Source organism: Camarhynchus parvulus, chromosome 5 (genome assembly GCF_901933205.1).
Source record: "Camarhynchus parvulus chromosome 5, STF_HiC, whole genome shotgun sequence".
NCBI classification, from domain to species: Eukaryota; Metazoa; Chordata; class Aves; order Passeriformes; family Thraupidae; genus Camarhynchus; species Camarhynchus parvulus.
This window is the reverse complement of record NC_044575.1, coordinates 41,598,809-41,616,434: the sequence shown is the minus strand read 5'-3', so window position 1 is coordinate 41,616,434 and position 17,626 is coordinate 41,598,809. Positions and strand designations below refer to the sequence as shown.

The following is a 17,626-nucleotide window of genomic DNA, read 5'->3' as shown; positions in this document are numbered from 1 at the left end:
TCTGGGCCCCCCTCTCTGCCTTCTGTGATTTCACAACTACCTTAGCTTCTCTCACTTGTTCATCTACTTCCATGTTTTATTTTCCCCCTGCAGCCAAACTATCCATGTTATTCCATCTGTATGCACCTGTTTAAGCCTTTGCACCACTGGCACTAGAAAACTGGCTTAGGCTCCCAACATTCTACTCCCTACCTCCAGACTGCAGATTTTAACAAGATTGTTTTGCACTGCACTATCCCAGCTCTGAAATTCACTGCTGGTACACAGCATTCCCCCACAAATCTCTTCCGTCTTCCTCTCCAGGTGCTTCTCTCTTCTTCCTGCAGTGCTGGCTCCCCTGGCCTGGCATCACAAGCTGTCCAAGAGAAGGGCAGCCCTGGCCCAGAGGATGGAGGGGCTGCTCTGCCCTTGGCTCCATCTCCCTGCAGGGCTGCAGAGTGCTCCCCCAGCAGCTCTCCAAATGATGTCACATATATGAGGACAAGCCACTTGAACCATAACCCTTGGCCTTGTTCCCAAATGCTGAGAGGGCTTTTTATGTTGTTGTATAAGAGGAGAATGCTTTATGAGTTAGGAGAAGAGAGTAGGGAGAGACCAGGGGAGGGTGAGCCAAGACACAGAGAAAGGAGGAAAAGAAAGAATGAGGTTCTGAGGTTCTGTTTGCAGGAATGTTTCCCTGAGAAACAGAGACCTAATTACAACAGGTTTTTATTTAGTGTAATGTTGCTAAGCTTCAGTTCTACTAGTAAGGTAACTACACAGACACACTGATTGCAAATCAGACCCTTTCACAACTACACTTACAAAAAATACATACTTACGTAATCGTATGAGAGAGACAGATCTGAGTTTGTAAACAGACATGCTTAAAAAAAGTAAATACAAAAAGAAGAAACAAGAAACCATTGTGAGACCAATTTAACACAACTGGGGAGAAAAAAAACCAGCAGAAGTTTGTTCCTTATTTACATCTTGATAGAGTGGAAATTTTGCTATTGATTACCAGCAAAATGAGATGTGGCTCATTAAAATACAGCAGGTGATCAGTATCCTTAGTTTGCAGAAGTTGCTCAGTATTTGAAAGGCATGGATGCATAAAAATATGACCCTTATAACCCATAAAATATGCTTAAAGAGCTGAGGTCTGGAAGGAACAGAAAGTCAGGACAGAGGTACATGAACCAAATAAGCACTGAGAAAATGGGTTGCTGAAGATCAAGGCTGAAGTGCACTAACTAAGCTTGGCAGACAGATCATGATGAACACAGGATGCCTATTCACATAACACTTGGCTTAAAGCAAAGCATTAGTTTCTCCCTTCCACAAACACTGAATTTTCTCTTGAAAAGTTCTTATGTCTAAAAACAAATGTTTTGAGAATGAAACTGTGTGTATAAGTTTCAGTTAGGGTAAAAAGATTATTTACATAAAACTGCACTTTATGAAAGTTCAAAGAAAAACAAGCTGTACAAATAAAACTGTGAAGTGACTTTTCAAAACTGTTAATCTCAACCTCCTTTAAAATAGTTTGTGATAATCTTATCTAGTATTATTTTAGCAATAATACTTTGAAAATACTATGTAAATGCATTAAATTAATGCATAGCATGAGTTGCAAATTTATCCCTGTATTATCCTGCTGTTTGGAAGGTAAATCAAACTCAACAGTGATAGGTTTTAACAAATCAGGAGTTATAGAAACAATTCATAAAAATTATCAAATCTGTAAATTGCTTTCTTTCACAGCTTATATGCAACTGTCTAACTTGCCAGATGCTAGGATATTCCCTGATTAAATTATACATGTGCCTTACTTCCAAATAGAATTTATAAACCTGGAAAGTTCTTTTAGGTAGTAGAGGTGGCCCTTCTGTGTGGGCTATCTGCAGAGTCTTGGGGTTTTCCTATAACTTTTGTGAGCAGAGTTCTGATGTCTTGTCCTGGGTAATATTTTTGGCTCTTGTACAGAAGAAAAAAAATCTTGTATGTCTGTCTAGAGTTTCTCTTGGCAGTGCATTGTAAGAAACACAAGGGGTCCCATGTTACCATACCCTTGTATAGTGGAGCAGCAAACATTCCCTCCATGGCCTCCCCACAAGGCTGTGCCAGGGGTGACATGAGAGTAGTGCCTGGGAACTCTGCTGACTCCTGCACAGACCTGCAGCTTTCAGTCATGGACAACACAACCAGGCCTGGGGGTTGGAGTGAGTGTGATTTTGGAGCTTTCTGAAGCATTTTATCTTTAATTTCTAATAAGATGAACCACAAAAGAAGTACCAGATGAGGAATTTGTAGTACATAGTGGCAGATAATTTATTCATTGCTGATAAAATGTGCTGCCAGTCAATGTTTCACTAAATGTTCATTTGTGTTAAACAAGAAATTTTAAAGATACAACAACTATGAAAGAGGAAGAGAGAACATGGACACGACAGGATTAGAAAAAAACATCAACATAATAGGAAATGGTATTATAACCAAAGGTAAGTACTCATATCACACCAAAGCCTTGCTGTGAAACTCAGGAATACTATTGGAGCATGTTGTTGGCCTGAAGTAAATCTCAGGATCCTCACACTCTGCTTCTAGATATGCCAGTCAGGTTCATGTTCTCTTAGAGGAGTCACACTTTCCAGCATTAGTTTCTCTCTTTATCTTCATTAACAATAATTATATTTTTCTCCTGTAACTTTGTTAGTCTTTCTGATTCACACTGTGTAAAGTAAAAGGAAAAAAATCATAGAAAATACAGCAGTGTTACATCATCATCTAATTCAGTGTCTGAGTGAAGATTAAATAGATCTATGGAATTTCAGATCATGCAGCCTTAAAGGCCTGCAGTGGTAGACACAATGTCTCCAGGAAAACAATTCTAGTGTTTATTACCATAGGAATAAATGCCAGCCATAGGAATACATTTCCTAGAGGCTGCCATGAGTCTCGTCTAATCTACTTTAACATTATTACTTTTTCAAACATTAGTGTGAAAATGGGTGGTAGCTTTCATCTCTTACAACAACCTTAAAAAAAATCAGTCTGCCTCTGGCATGTTTTCTTTCTGGACACAAAAGACTTTTCTCTCTGACCGTGTTTTCTGGATCCATGGTGACCAACAATGGTCTCCCATGGAACCTCTGCAAACAAAAATCTCTGAAATATGCCAAACTGTAATTCAGCTGAGTTTTACAACAGTGGCACAATTTCCAATCCCCCTTTTGGATCAGTAATGAAAACATGAAACAGTACCAGATACAGGAGGGGTCCTTTGGAGCTCTCTAGTCAATACATTACATTCTCATTTTGATAGGGTCCTGATGGATGACAAGAATTCTCTGGATGCATCCCAACAGTTCTGTAACTGCCCTTAAAGTGTCACTTGGTGTGGATTGGTCAGAACAGGAGAACAAAAAGGTGCAAAAACACTTCCCAGAAGCCTTTTTCCATATTATTCTTGTTCCATTTAATAACCATATAAACACTCTTCATTTTACTAGTGCACTTTCAGAATGATTACTTATTCTTCATGTCTCCAGGTAGTGCCATTTTGCTCTGTGCTTTGCTCCTTCTGATTTTATTATGCTTATATTACTGTTTTACACTTACCTGCAGTAAATTGACAGAAATCATTCTTAGTTACCATTTTATTTCAACTTGACATCAAGTTCATTATACATTCCCACTAGTTTCTCAGTACATTTATCTACATTTCTATGGTAAGATACAGAAGGGAACCAAAAAGATGTATGGAAAACAAGCACAATGAAATAAGCTCAAAAAAGAGACTGACTCACTCCACATTATGGAGAAAGGAAATGAAAAAAGGAATATTTAGCTACATAGGAGACAGGAACGATGAACATCATCATGTATATTATTTCCACATATTCCAAATTTATCTTATGACTGTATTCATTTATTTGATTACAGTACTTACATGTGAGTGACTTTGCTTAAACTGTTGAAGGAATGGGCCTCCAGACTCTGAAGTGTTTCATCTATAGAGATGTAACTAAACACCAGCAAACAGAAAAATAAACGGGTCTCAGACACTGGGAAGCCACAGCTAGTGCCCATCATGCCACTTCATTTGTCGTCTCATTACTTTTCTCATCCAGCTACGATGGCACTCAGAAAGAGAGCCAGATTTAAATCAGATCAACACTTGGAAGCAGCCACAAGGCTGCTTATTTTCCCAGCCCTTTTTTTTTTTCCTTCTCCCTCTCTCCACATTTCTTTGCTTTTTTCCAACCTCAGCATCCCCCATATTGCTGCCCCTGTTGTCCTCTGCTGCTGATGGAGAGCAGCTTGGTGGCACATGGGACACTTCACGAGAGGACAACCAGGAGCAGGTAAGGTACTGGAGACTGAGCTGAGGCTGGGCTGTATCAGCTGGCACTGGGGGGCACAGGAGGTGCAGACACATGTGAGGTGTGGGGAGCTGTGTGGTGGCATTGGCTGTGGGGCAGCAGAGTGCCCAGTGTGGGAAAGGCACTGTGCTACTCAGGAAAGGGTGCCCAGGTGAATTGTGCTGTACATGGGGCTGCTGGCAGAGAGCCCTGTGGGATGCTCCTTTGTGTGGAGAAACTGTGGAGAAACCACTTTGAAGAGTTACAGACCAGGTGTTTGTGAGGTACTTGTGAATGTGACCCCAAAGCATCATCCTAAACCCAGAAGAAATGTTCCTTATCCTTGACCTTAAAAATACTGAATGTTCAATATGTTCTTAAGTCAGCAGAAAGTACCAGGTGAATCCCTTTTACCAAGATTTAGTGATTTGCCTTATTAACAGTGTAAACCACAAATTGCAATTGCATTTGAATATCCTATAAAACTTTTATTCAGTGATGCCTTTCTGACAGGAATTAGCTTTGTAATTAAGCATGTAATTTAAATGAGGTTTTTTTCATTCATATGGAAAAGCAGCACAGGGGGGAAAAATCTCTACTTCTGGCTATCAAGAGTACAGAACCATGCATTCATTTAAGAGAAATTTTAGCTCTAAAATTTTTGTTTAAACAAATTTCATAAAGAGGAGAACTAAATCTTCTATTCAGTACAGATAAAAAAACCCCATGTTTATTTGTGGAAATCATATAGTAGACACCATATAGCAAAATGAGCTGCTGTATTTTGAATAATAAACACAGTATATAATCCCCTGTTGAAACTTCAGAACATTTTCTAGATGAATTTGCAAAACCAGGAATGATCTGGTAATTTTCATTGCACAGTTTTCATTGCACAGAAATTATGGGCTGGGAGAGGGAAATGAGACATGTGGTACATTAGAGGCCAAGACATATACATAAAAGTTGTATTTAAAAGACAGGTACTGATTCCCCAACCTGAAGTTTATATCAAGAGGGTGGGAGTTCACGTTTTGTGGTAGTAGTAATGCTACAAGAAATATCCAGATGGACCTTGACAGTATTAAAATTTAAATTGCAGTGGAGCTTTTGGAGCTAAAGAAGGGCTGGCACCCTTTCATATTGAATCAAACTCTGTTCTAAACTAAGTTTATCCTTTTTATATATAATACTATACATCATGTGAGGGATATTCTTCCCTTTCCAAAAAAACCCTAAACAATACCCTATCTATCTGATTAAACTGAGATGGTAAATGAAGCTGCAGATATCAAACAGTTACTTAAAATGATTTTAGGAAGTCTTTATTTCAATATATCTGGATGAAACTCTAAAATATAATAGGTGAGGAGCACACTCAGAGACAGCAGGAGCCAAGGACCACGGACACTGGGACGCTTAAATTGTGAGGGGGTAAAACCCCAGGGATTCCTTTGTTCAGAGCCCCTCCTTGGAGGAACCAAACTCTGGCTATTTTGTTATTTAGTTATTGAATCAAGATTAAACCATTCAAAGATCTGGACATCTGAGACTTTGCTATAGGAAATGTGGGGTCGAGCTGGTAATGGTGTGGATGTGACTCTCAGAGTGGCTCCTGGATGGTGGGACAGGCGAGTTTCCTTAACAGAGCCACCTTTATGGGACAAATGTAGACACAGCTGGTTCTGCTTCTGGGGACTGTATCCATGCATGTGTTTGTACACAAAGGAAGTGACACAATGGAAGTGTCTCTCACATCACACAAATATTAATGTTTTGGTGAAAGTCCATCTCTAGTCTAGAAATGCCTCTGGCCTCCAATGAGTTGTGCTCCAAATCATGCTGGCAGCTGGAAATATTTTTTTAGCCAGGACCAGCAATTGAATATCTTAATTTGTTATGAGTGAAGTGATTTCCTGTAATTCTCAAACTAAAAAAAATGTTTTATATCTTTATTTATCACATCAATTTCAATAAAGGAGAAGTGGTCTTGTTCACAAATGCACAGAATGCCTTCCTATAACTGGTTTAGGTTATAAACAATAGAATTATTACCTTCAGTTCTAAAATGTAAGTGGTGAGGTAACAAAGGTACTTTTCATTTAATAAATTTTTATACACAAATACAGAATTTTGGAGAAGGAGAGTAATTTTTAACAAAAATTTAAAAACATAGTATCAGAAACTGAACAGAACTTACATCCTAGAGATGTTGGGGAGATTGGAAAAAGCATCACTTGGAATTTTTCTTAGATGAGTCTCCAAAAATCTCCTAGAGAAACAAAATTTTGGCAGTTAATATCCTCTGGTAGCTACAATTTAAGATTAAAAAGTCCTACACAGCTTCAGCTCTGCTACAATGTCATGTTCTTATCTTGCCATGTCTCTGTGTTGCCATCTTTGCCTTATTTCTATTCCTGTTTCATTATGTGGCTTTTTTTGTTTACTGTGCTCCATCAATCTAAATTGCAGCTTTCTGCATCATCCCTCCCAAGAACTCAGCAGTCAGTGGTGACAATGGACCTTCCAAAATTCCAGAGCATGGCCAGCAGAACATATTTGCCCATTGAAGTTAATGAAGTATTAAGAGAATTCTTTTAATAAGTTCAGGCTCCACAACAATATCCCATCCCTCATTCTGAGCAAGAAGTTCAGGCATGTCAGCCAAAATTGAATTAGAGCAACTGCAACTACCTCCCCAGAATTCTTCATTTTCTTTGTAATAAATAGTACATTCTTCCTCCTCAGACATCTGATGCGGGGGTGGCATGTACCTTACCTGTCTGCAGGAGATTTCAGAAAAACCCGCAATATTTAAGGGAGATACTTATCAATAGCTAAGTTAAAAAAAAAAAAAGAATCTCCAGCAGACTTACTCCTCTAAATAAGAAAGGAGGAAATGCTTTTGAAAATCAGCCTATGATAGCAGTTAAACTTACAGTTACAACATGTTGTTGTTAATCTTTGGTTTTCCAATACAGTTTGGGAGTATACTTACAGAGCATCTATTGAATAATAATCAAGAACAAATGATAAACTTTTCCCCTAGCTGCTATTTAACAACAGTTAAAGAAAAAAGAAATTTAAAAAAATAGGATGATTTCCTGATTCTGTTTTGTTTCATAATGCCAAGTATCTGATTATTACAATTATATTTTATTTACATAGCCAAATATATTATCATCTTGAGATGATTTATCAAGCTTCTGGAACTTCCATACAAGAAATAAAGCTGTAGAAATAGAGTTTAATAATAACAATATATGTAGAAATTTCCTAAGGTTTTGTCTTGAATTAAAGTATAAATTAAGAGAATGTACATTCCTATAATCCCAAGGGAAGAATCTACTTCCCCAGTCTACCTTCTCTACTCCGTATATTTGTTACAAGAATGAGTAAAGGCTTCTACTTTTCCAACAGTGGGTTGATGTTTCTCCTGACCTCAATACACCTGGCTCCAAACAAGCTCCCAACCATGGGAATGTCAATTGGTCCAGAGGTTATGTCCATATAGATGTTATTTTAACATCCACAGCAGTATCAGTGATATTACTTCAGTAAGATATATTAGGGAAGTAAATATATATTTTACATAGTTGCCTCTTCATTTTAAAAGAATTTTTAAATGCATATCTACAAAACACAATAAGTGAATACACACCACCCAAAGAATTTCAGATTGAAATTATATGATTTATAATTTGAATCATCTCAACAAAAGCTTTATGTATTTTAATGAACTATTTTCCAACAATACAGGGGGGGAAATTTACCATATGTAAATATGAAACAGAGTTTGTCAATTTGAAACAAAGTAAAAAATTTTACATTCAAAATTCATTTTTCTGAGAAAATTATAAGAATCTAGCTTTTTATATAGGGGAAATAAACATGACAACAAAGTAATGGCTTGGTAAACAGCTATTGACACATTCATTTCTAGTTTTTTATATCCAGTTAAATCCAACACAAACAAAAATATATTTTTAAATTATTCTGAAACAAATGCATTATAGTCTTTCAGTGGTGCAAAAATAGCTATAAAAAGGCATTTCACATAATGAAAATTGTGCTAAGCTTACCAGAAGATGATTACCACCTAGTGTCCAATGCTAGTATTACCGATGTAGTAGGAATGAGGAAATAATTCACACAGCAAAGGAACTCTGCAAGTTGGGAATCACTTCTGAATATGCAAGACTACATAGCTGGTTTCCTACAACTAGCAGTCCAACAGAATAACATAAAGTATCCCTCAAAACTGGCCCACCCCTAAGTAATTAAAGAAATACTAGATTCCTTCAAAATGAAATTGTACAGGTTAGTGCTTGGGACAAGTAGGTACTGAAAGTAAGCTCTTACTGCTAATGTGTCCTCTGCCTACAAACTGAGGTACATATGGACTCTCAGACTGACAGGAGAGAATTTAGGTTGGCTACTTGTGAATTTATAGCAAATAGAAAACACCACTCCACACTGTTGGAGCTTATCCTTGCTCAGTTTGTGCTTCTGACTTCCTTTGAGTAAAGAAGGCTTTACAGGAAGGAATGATCCCATCCTCAGTCAGTTTTCAGATGACACCAAGATGGGCAGGAATGTTGATCTGCTGGAGGATAGGAAGGCTCTGTAGAGGGTCCTGCACAGGCTGGAATGATGGGCCAAGGCAACTGTTTGAGGTTCAACAAAGCAAAGTGCCAGCTTGCTGTGTGCCCTCCCAGCTCCTTGCGCACCTCCAGCCTGGTAGGGAAGTATGAGAAGCATAAAAGGCTGTGACTCTCTAAGGACTGCCCAACAATAACTAATACGTTCTTGAATAACCAACTTTTTTCGCAGCACAAATCCAAATCCAATCCAATCCACAGCACCATATTTGGTACTATGAAGAAAATTAACTCTATTCCAGCCAAAATCAGGCCACTTCTCTGCAACTTTTTTTTTCTTTTCATTTGCATCCAGGCCACTTAAGTCCTTTGCCTGGCAGTGCAGCCTGAGGAAATGGAGCATTACTGGAGTAGAGAATAGACCAAAGAAGCACTGAAATGTACTGGACATACATCAATCCATGGGACGTGACATGTTGCACCTAAGGGCAATGAGGGTGCTGGCTGATATCATTCTAAGGCTACCCTATCATCTTTGAAATATCATGGTGATCAACGGAGGTTATGTCTGAAAAAGAAAAGCAGCATGCACATCTTCCAGTGAGGCAAAAAGGAGGATCTGAGGAAACACAGGCTAGTGGCTGTTATGTAGTTATTTTTTGTGTGCAAGTAATTTCATACATTTGAATGTCCTTTTGCAGATGCGATGTACACAATCAGAGGCAAAAAAAAAGAGAAATCCTTTATTTTCATCTATATTTCTATCTTAATAATTCCTAACATTCAGTTTGATTTTTTGATCTCTGCTGAGCAGCTTGCAGCAATTATAGGCACTTAGTGGTTCTCCGATTAAAAGCACCAGTAGCCAGCAATTACAGCCTATTCTTACTCTCTTTCCCTGTAGGAAGTGAGCCTCTTCTGACTGCTCTTTTCTGAAATGTCATGATCCTGTTTGAACTTTCTTTGCAGAAATTTATAGGCTTTTAGTTCAATATTTCAGAAACACAGCTCTTCTCTATTGTAGAGTACATTTTATAGCAGGCCATCATAAAGGTTTAAAGTTCAGGGTAAAAGAGGCAGCAGTACCGGGTTTAGGTCAAAATCAAAATTTAGTTCAAAAGTAATGAAATAGGTACGTCTGTGATCACAATACAAGAAAATATATGAGGGTGTAGTGTTTTAATATGGCAATTGGGTGAAGTCCCAGGCAACCGGAAAGGACGAAGCATTGAACCCATCTTTTAAAAGGGTGGAAAGGAGGACTAGGGTAACTATTGACCTGTCAATCTCATCTCTGTTCCTTGGAAGATCCTCCCAGAAGCTATGCTAAGGCACATGGAAAACAGAGAGGTGATTTGAGACAGACAGTACAGCTTCACCAAGGGCAAATCCCATCTGACCAACCCAGTGGCCTTCTCTGATGGAATGACTACATCACGGGACAGGGGAAGGGCTGCAGAAGTCATTTATTCAAGGCTCCAAGTGCACAGGGCAAGGGAGGGGATTCTGCCCCTCCGCTCTAGTGAGACTCCACCTGGAGTACTATATCCAGCTCTGGAGTACTAAGCACAGGAAAGATATGGACCTGCTGGTCCAGGCTCAGTGGAGGGCCATGAAAATAATCAGAGAGCTGGAACCTCTCTCTGTGAGGAAAGGTTGAGCTGGAACCCTTCTCCATGAGGAAAGGTTGAGCTGGAACTCCTCTCTATGAGGAAAGGTTGAGCTGGAATCCCTCTCTGTGAGGAAAGGTTGAGCTGGAACTCCTCTCTATGAGGAAAGGTTGAGCTGGAATCCCTCTCTGTGAGGAAAGGTTGAGCTGGAACCCCTCTCTGTGAGGAAAGGTTGAGCTGGAATCCCTCTCTATGAGGAAAGGTTGAGCTGGAATCCCTCTCTGTGAGGAAAGGTTGAGCTTCTCTTCTGCTGGGCATTTTCAGCCTGCAGAAGAAAAGGCTCCAGAGACACTTTATTGCAGCCTTCCAGTACTTAAAGAGGGCTTCTAACAAAGTTGTGGACACACTTTTTAGTTGTGCCTGCTGCAATAAGGCAGGGCATTATGATTTTAAACTAAAAGATGGTCAATTCAGACTAGGTGTAAAGAAAACATTTTTACAATGACCATGGTGAAATCCAGGCACAGATTGCTCATAAAGGTGGTAGCTAAATCATCTCTGGAAGCATTCAAGGTCAGGCTGGATGGTACTCTGACCAACCTAATCTAGTTGAAGATGTCCCTGCTCCTTCAAGAAGTGGTTGGACTAGATGGTCTTCAAAGGTGCATTCCAATCCAAACTATTGTATGAGTCTATGCTAAATTATAGTATTAGGTTTCAATTCAATTCAATTATTCAATTCTATATTTATGTATCTACTTATTTGTGAGAAAAAACTAGCTCAATCTTTTCATGTTGTGTGATTCAACCTTTCTTTGTAAAGAGAAAGGTTGAATTTAAATGCCTATTTCTTTGCATTCACAGAGATAACACTCACTGGCTGGAGTTCAAGAGAGAACTAATCTTCTTTTAGTATGTGTCAGCAGCTCATTTAGGCTTAAATTATGGTGTTTATTATAGCTGGTCTCATTGCTTCATTGCTTGAGTCCATAGCATTGCTCTTTGCAAAATCCTGAGTGTTTCCCATTGACTTGGGTAAGGTATCAGGGCACTGGCTGGTTTGCACAATCTTGAATAGAATAAAAGGTGTTGACGTAAAATGGCCTTTTGCAGATGGCTCACTTCTCATTTTTGAGTAAAACAAGCTACTTTTTCTACTCTCTAAATTTTGGCTACCACATAGTAACCACCTAAGTGTGGATAAGAAGCTGCTATGCTATTAGCAGCTTCACAATACATATTGTTAATTTTTTTGAGACTCTTTCTTGTGTAGTCTGTGAACATAAGGGTATGTAAGGGCTGAGTCCAGCAGAACACAAAAGCATGTTTAAAGTTGAGTTTTGAGGAACTGAGACTGTATCTCATTTTCCCTATTCCTGGTTTGGGAGATTAGCATTTCACAGTAGTCTCTCTGAACTGCATGTGGGAAGGTTCAGTCACACTTGGTGATCAAGGCAGATCATTTAGACATTTTTAAAACACTTCCTGAGACAGACCAATTTTCAATATATAATTGAAATATAATATCACCTTTTATATATAATATCACCTTTTATAGACTGTTTGGAGGTTCTGTAAACCCATGTTAAGGAAAACATCAAACATTTCTTGATTTTGCAAATATAAACAGACTGTTTGAGTCAGATTCATGAAAAGTTGCCCTCTCCACTGATATTAGCTATTTGCAAAAAAATCTGTAAATTATTCCTTAGTAGTCACATGGATTTTTTTTCTTTTTTGCAAAATTTAAGCTTTTTCTTTCCTTTTACAGATGTATCAATAAACTCTGTTTCCCAATTCAAGAGAAAGCTGTTGTGTGCTTCTGAAGTGTAATGGGTTGGAAATGTTATGCCAAAAGAAAACACTGTAATGAAAACTGACTATAATAGCAATTCAAGATTCAGTGTAGTGTAACACTTACAAAATCAATCTGTTAAACCACGTTGAAATCAACTCCAAAAATAAGTTTTTTTAGCTCTGGTATAAACAACTCTTTTGCTACCAGGATGATCAAAACTCATCATCTCAAACAAAGAAACAATACAAATTAATTTCTACTGCCTTATCACCAGTGTCTTCTGTAAAAATGTGTGATATTCTCATTGAGGTTAATCTCTTCGCAGCATTTAAAAAAGAACTACTTGCAGTCCTCCTGCTTTCTGTTGAGCAAACTATGTGTGTAGTTCAAAAATGCTGAAGTAATGCCTGTTTCTACATTTTTTGGTTTGTGCTTGTACAGTTCCTAGCACTTGATAGGTTTCTGCGCCATGACACAGGAAATTTAAATGTTCAAAATGTACAAGAAATGTTACTGATCCAATGACTGATAAGGAATGAAAGAAAATGTTGTATTCAATGTTCACAAGGTATTATTTTGATAATATTTCTCTATTCCCTTAGTCCTCAATCCTGTTCTTCATCTGCTCACTTTGAGTTGGCCTGTGTGTATACAGTAAAGCAGTGCACAGTTTGTAAGTTACTTCAAGAACCCTTAGAACAGTGCTTCAACTTACCATTGGGATTATGAACAAATCCTTTCACTGTAGCATTTCAATTTAACTGAGAAAAATAATACACACTAATTTTTCGAACTAGTGTATTGGACCTACTGTACATCAAATGCAGGATTGTTGTGTGTTAATAGCAGGATTATAGAAGCAAAACGATGCCTTTCTAAGTAAAATATGTAAGTAAGTACAATAACAAGCATCAGAATTGACAAGAAAGTATAGTTTTATGTAAAATACAATATTTAGGAAAAATTTTATGTTGCAGCCATGTACATAGAATTATTTCAATTATTATCTGAAAGGCAATTGATAAAATGATTTCATGGATTTGGTAAGTATAATGGTGTTTGGTAAAAAAATAATTAATTATTTTAAGAAGGTTCAAATTTGGCTCTGTCTTCAGAAATAGTCAAATACTTTTACAAATGAAAATAATCACATATTTTTTGGAAAAGGAATTAATTGCAACTAAAACATTTCAAAATGTGTAGCCATTCTATATTACTTACAGAATATACAGAATATATGGGCATTAATCAGAAGGCAGTACCCTACCTATGGCAAATTTACTGAAGCAAATGCAGAACTGTAGCTTAGTATCTAATGTAAAGAGCATATTCTTGAAGACTGTACTGGTTTTGTATCTATTTATATACCAGTTCCTCTATCCTTGCCTAACATCCTCTTGTTCAATTTCAATCAATTTGATTATGTTGATATGAAAATAGCACCTGGGTACAGGATAGAAACCTTATTGATGAAGGGAAGGGAAGGGAAGGGAAGGGAAGGGAAGGGAAGGGAAGGGAAGGGAAGGGAAGGGAAGGGAAGGGAAGGGAAGGGAAGGGAAGGGAAGGGAAGGGAAGGAAGGGAAGGGAAGGGAAGGGAAGGGAAGGGAAGGGAAGGGAAGGGAAGGGAAGGGAAGGGAAGGAAGGGGAAGGAAGGGAAGGGAAGGGAAGGGAGAGATTAAGTTATTTTAGTAAGTGAATGCAGGAGATGTAATGCACACTGAATAAGAAGCAAAACTTTATCAGTTTTATTGTCAAAGAAAAAGAATTAAAAGATTTATAAAAGGAAAATAATTGAGAAGTGCATTGAGGTGATGCTGGGATAGTGATACCACCTGAATGTGTCATCATGATGATGCCAGGAAGCTTATTACAATAATTGAATAATTATGATGCAATTATATCTTTGGAAAAATGTTCAGTGGGGTTTTGGTGATCTGTATGTGTAAGTAAACAAAAAAAACCCCTTATACTGAAAAAAGGTCATCTGCAATATCAATATCTGTGCATTCAGGATAAGTACCTGCATTAACTATATTTAGATAAATAACAGTTTAAAATGAACACACTTTCCTGGCTTAAGTCCATGCCCCTTTTCTACTAAAAGAGTTAGAAATAAACTTTTATTGGAATTTCTTGTAAGCATTTCTTAAAAAATGGTTTGCCCCATTCTTTTAAAGTAGTAAAAGAGAAATGAGAACAGCTCTGATTGAATAATCAGAATGAAACTTTAATTGGAGTTTCAAGATCCTGTGCATTGAAAAGAGCTCATCATCTCCAAAAGCTGGCAAAGTGTTCCTAGTCTCACCAGTTTCAGTCCTACAAACCCTACAAACCTGAATAGCCACACAAAAAAGTTTTTAAATTGGCAATCTTGAGGTTCACTCGTTACCACCAAGAAGCAGAATTACTTTGCCTAAAGTAACAAACTTGCTGCATTTAGGGAAAATTGTAGAGCATTTAAACATAAAGGGTGCAATACGTACAGCTACATATCTCACCTCAAAGAAGAGTTTATTTGTTCTTAAGGTTAACAGAAACTCCAATTATTTGGAATTTTTTTGGCTTTGATTCAGAACTGCTGCCTATTGTACAGAAAAAGATGAAAACATGATGGAATCAGGGGCACACACTTTACAATCTCACAAAATTCTGTGTGTTGTTTTAACTGCCACGTGCAAATAATCCAGTCTGAAGCATCTGAAAGCACTCTGAACAAAAACCACATATAGGTAAATGTTATAACTCCCACTTAACATATGAAGGGAAAGAAATATTACGACATTTGCAGAGAGCAAGGGACTACAGAATTGGGTACAGTCCACCAGACTTCAGCAATTCAAATAAGAGAATAGAATCACAGAATCACAGAATTTCTAGGTTGGAAGAGACCTTTAAGATCATCGAGTCCAACCCAAAGAAAGAAAATAAACACACTTTATCCAGAGAGAAAACTTCAAACTGAAGTAAAAACTGTGGTAGTTTTTTTGTGTTTGATTGGGTTGTGTTTTGTTTGCTTGTTTGGGAAGGTTGTGTGTAAAAATTCTGTATTCCTTATTTCCTCAGATAATTCTCCCATTTGTTTTCAAATAAAAGACTATGCAGCACACATTCTACCACTTCTACCATACACTATAAAATCACAATTGTCATTACATGGAATATTTTCTTGACATGGCAGGGAGTACACATCTTGAGAAGTTTGCAATGGTCACTCCAATAGGTGCACATGATTAAATTTCACCCCAAATAAACAGAAAAATATTTCTCTGTTGTTTTCATTAATTACTTTTCCCCTGGAAATAAGATCTTCACTGGGTTTTTGTCTTTTCAAAACAATGGCTTATTATTTTACAGCCCCCATTACTACAGGTGTTTAAAACACTAGAATTCCAGTGGCCAAAGTGCTTTATTTGTGGAGCTGTATGCAGAGAGATACTTCTCAGCCATCAAACCAGCATATTCCAAGGGAAGTGTCAAATTTCATTCTGTGATCTCATTGTTTCTATTAACTATTTTGAATGCCTGTACAAAGGTATTTTCTCCCATAAACTGAAACTGCTATATTTTCTAATTTATGGTAGATTTCAAAGAACATACTACTTGGTGCATGCCATAGCATTACTGCAATTTCAACCTAAATAAACTGTGTATATAAAAGTATAATAACAAAAAAGTGTATAATTTAAAATCTTATTAACTGAAATACTGCAGTCTAACCATCCAAAAAATTAAAGGGAAGCAAAAATAATGGAAATAACATAAATATTTTTTCTTTCTTTCTAGGCAAGTGACCAATTTAAGCTTTTACTTTCAGTGTTAAAAAATCTGAGAAGCATTCAAATAAGTGCAAATAATTTAATGGTTCTTATTTACATAAAGTCCTGAGAATCATTATCAAGACATAAATGAATGAATCTGTTACTAGTTTACCTTGCAATTAAATCAACTGAGTTTGAGTTCATTTACCTTATCAGAAAGTAATCTATATTTACAAATGAACCTTCCCATAAAGACTATAAAACTTTCGTACCTCAAGAAAGCCAGGAGTGATTCATGTGCTCAGTTGTAGCTGGCAGGTGTCATTTCAGTCTCATTACGGTATCTGACTCTCAGATATGACACAAGATGCTCATCTGGATTGGCAGCAGGAACCCAGACAAGATCTTCTACTGTGCCCATAATGTACCAAACACTTAAGCTGAGCTACTTGAATTACTCTATCCCTTTGGCAAGCTCTAAATTTGCTGCTTTATCCCATACTCAACACTTTCACCTGATGTGCCCTGTCTCCCAGACAGTACAATACTTGGATTCTCAATCCTCATGGATTCTTTTTCTTTTCCTTTGGCAATGAAGCTGAAAATGCACAGAGGATTTTGTGGAAGTCTTTGTGAGGTGACACATCCAGTTCCTATTGGTTTTTAATCACAAAATTGTGTTTGATCTACCTTTCCTTCCCCTCATCCCCTAAGCACTTCCCACACAAAATCCAGCCTACTGCTCACTTTGCCCACAAACAGCCCAGTTACTTATTTTCCTACATTTTTCACGGAACTCTTAAGATCCAATGAACCATCTCTTCACAACTCTTGAAGGTTTGAGAGTCACTTTTCCCACCTGTTCCTGCCACACGCAGAGTCTGCACCCTGCTGTTCCACTCTCCTGTACCGCCCAGGTAATCTGCAGCACCTTTGCCCTCTCACCACCTCCTCATCTCATAGGATATCAGCTCAGAGCATCTCCTGCCTGCAAAGTATGAACACTCACAGCTGGCTTACCCAAACCATCCCCATGTACTCACAGGGTCTGGGTGTCCTCCGGGAGGCTGGGAATAAAGTAGATGTCCCTGCAAGTGATTTTGTAGTCCTCCCAGTCAGAGCACTCGCAGAAGGCTGAAGGACACCTCTCTGTGCCCCGGCTGCACAGCACCAGCACCAGCAGCAACTGGTGAAGGAAGGCTACCGTGAGGCACAGCATCTTCCGCGGTCCGCTCCCGCTCTGCCCCTCGCTTCTCCGAGGAGACGAGGAGATCCCAGAGCTGCACGGGCAAACCACGCTGCCCCGCCGGGAGAAGCTGCTGGGGAAAGGCGGCACCTGTGCTGGACAACGCCGCCTCCTCACTAAGCGGGGTCAGGAAAGGTCTCAGCAAGCCCTGAGCGCCCTCGCCATCGGGCAGGGTCACTCTTCTCGCTCCGGCCCCGCGCCCATCCCGCCGGCCATCCTGGACCTGGCCCCCCGCTCCTCCGCACCCCTTCTGCGGGGTATCCCGGG

General features: G+C 38.5%; 1 protein-coding gene across 3 annotated transcripts in view; it reads right to left on the bottom strand.

Moving 5' to 3' along the window:
* Positions 1-17,360, bottom strand: part of TSHR (thyroid stimulating hormone receptor) — a 45,176-nt gene extending 27,816 nt beyond the window's left edge. The window contains exons 1-3 of one of the 3 annotated variants that reach the window (XM_030950248.1): positions 17,157-17,360; positions 6,547-6,618; positions 3,935-4,009 (exon numbers count right to left, since the gene is read on the bottom strand). In XM_030950248.1, the coding sequence (XP_030806108.1) occupies positions 3,935-4,009; positions 6,547-6,618; positions 17,157-17,332 (323 nt within the window). In that variant the 5' untranslated portion in view covers positions 17,333-17,360. The remainder of the gene's footprint in view (positions 1-3,934; positions 4,010-6,546; positions 6,619-17,156) is intronic. The other 2 variants (XM_030950249.1, XM_030950250.1) reach the window with 2 other exon arrangements.
* Positions 17,361-17,626: the final 266 nt, after the last annotated feature.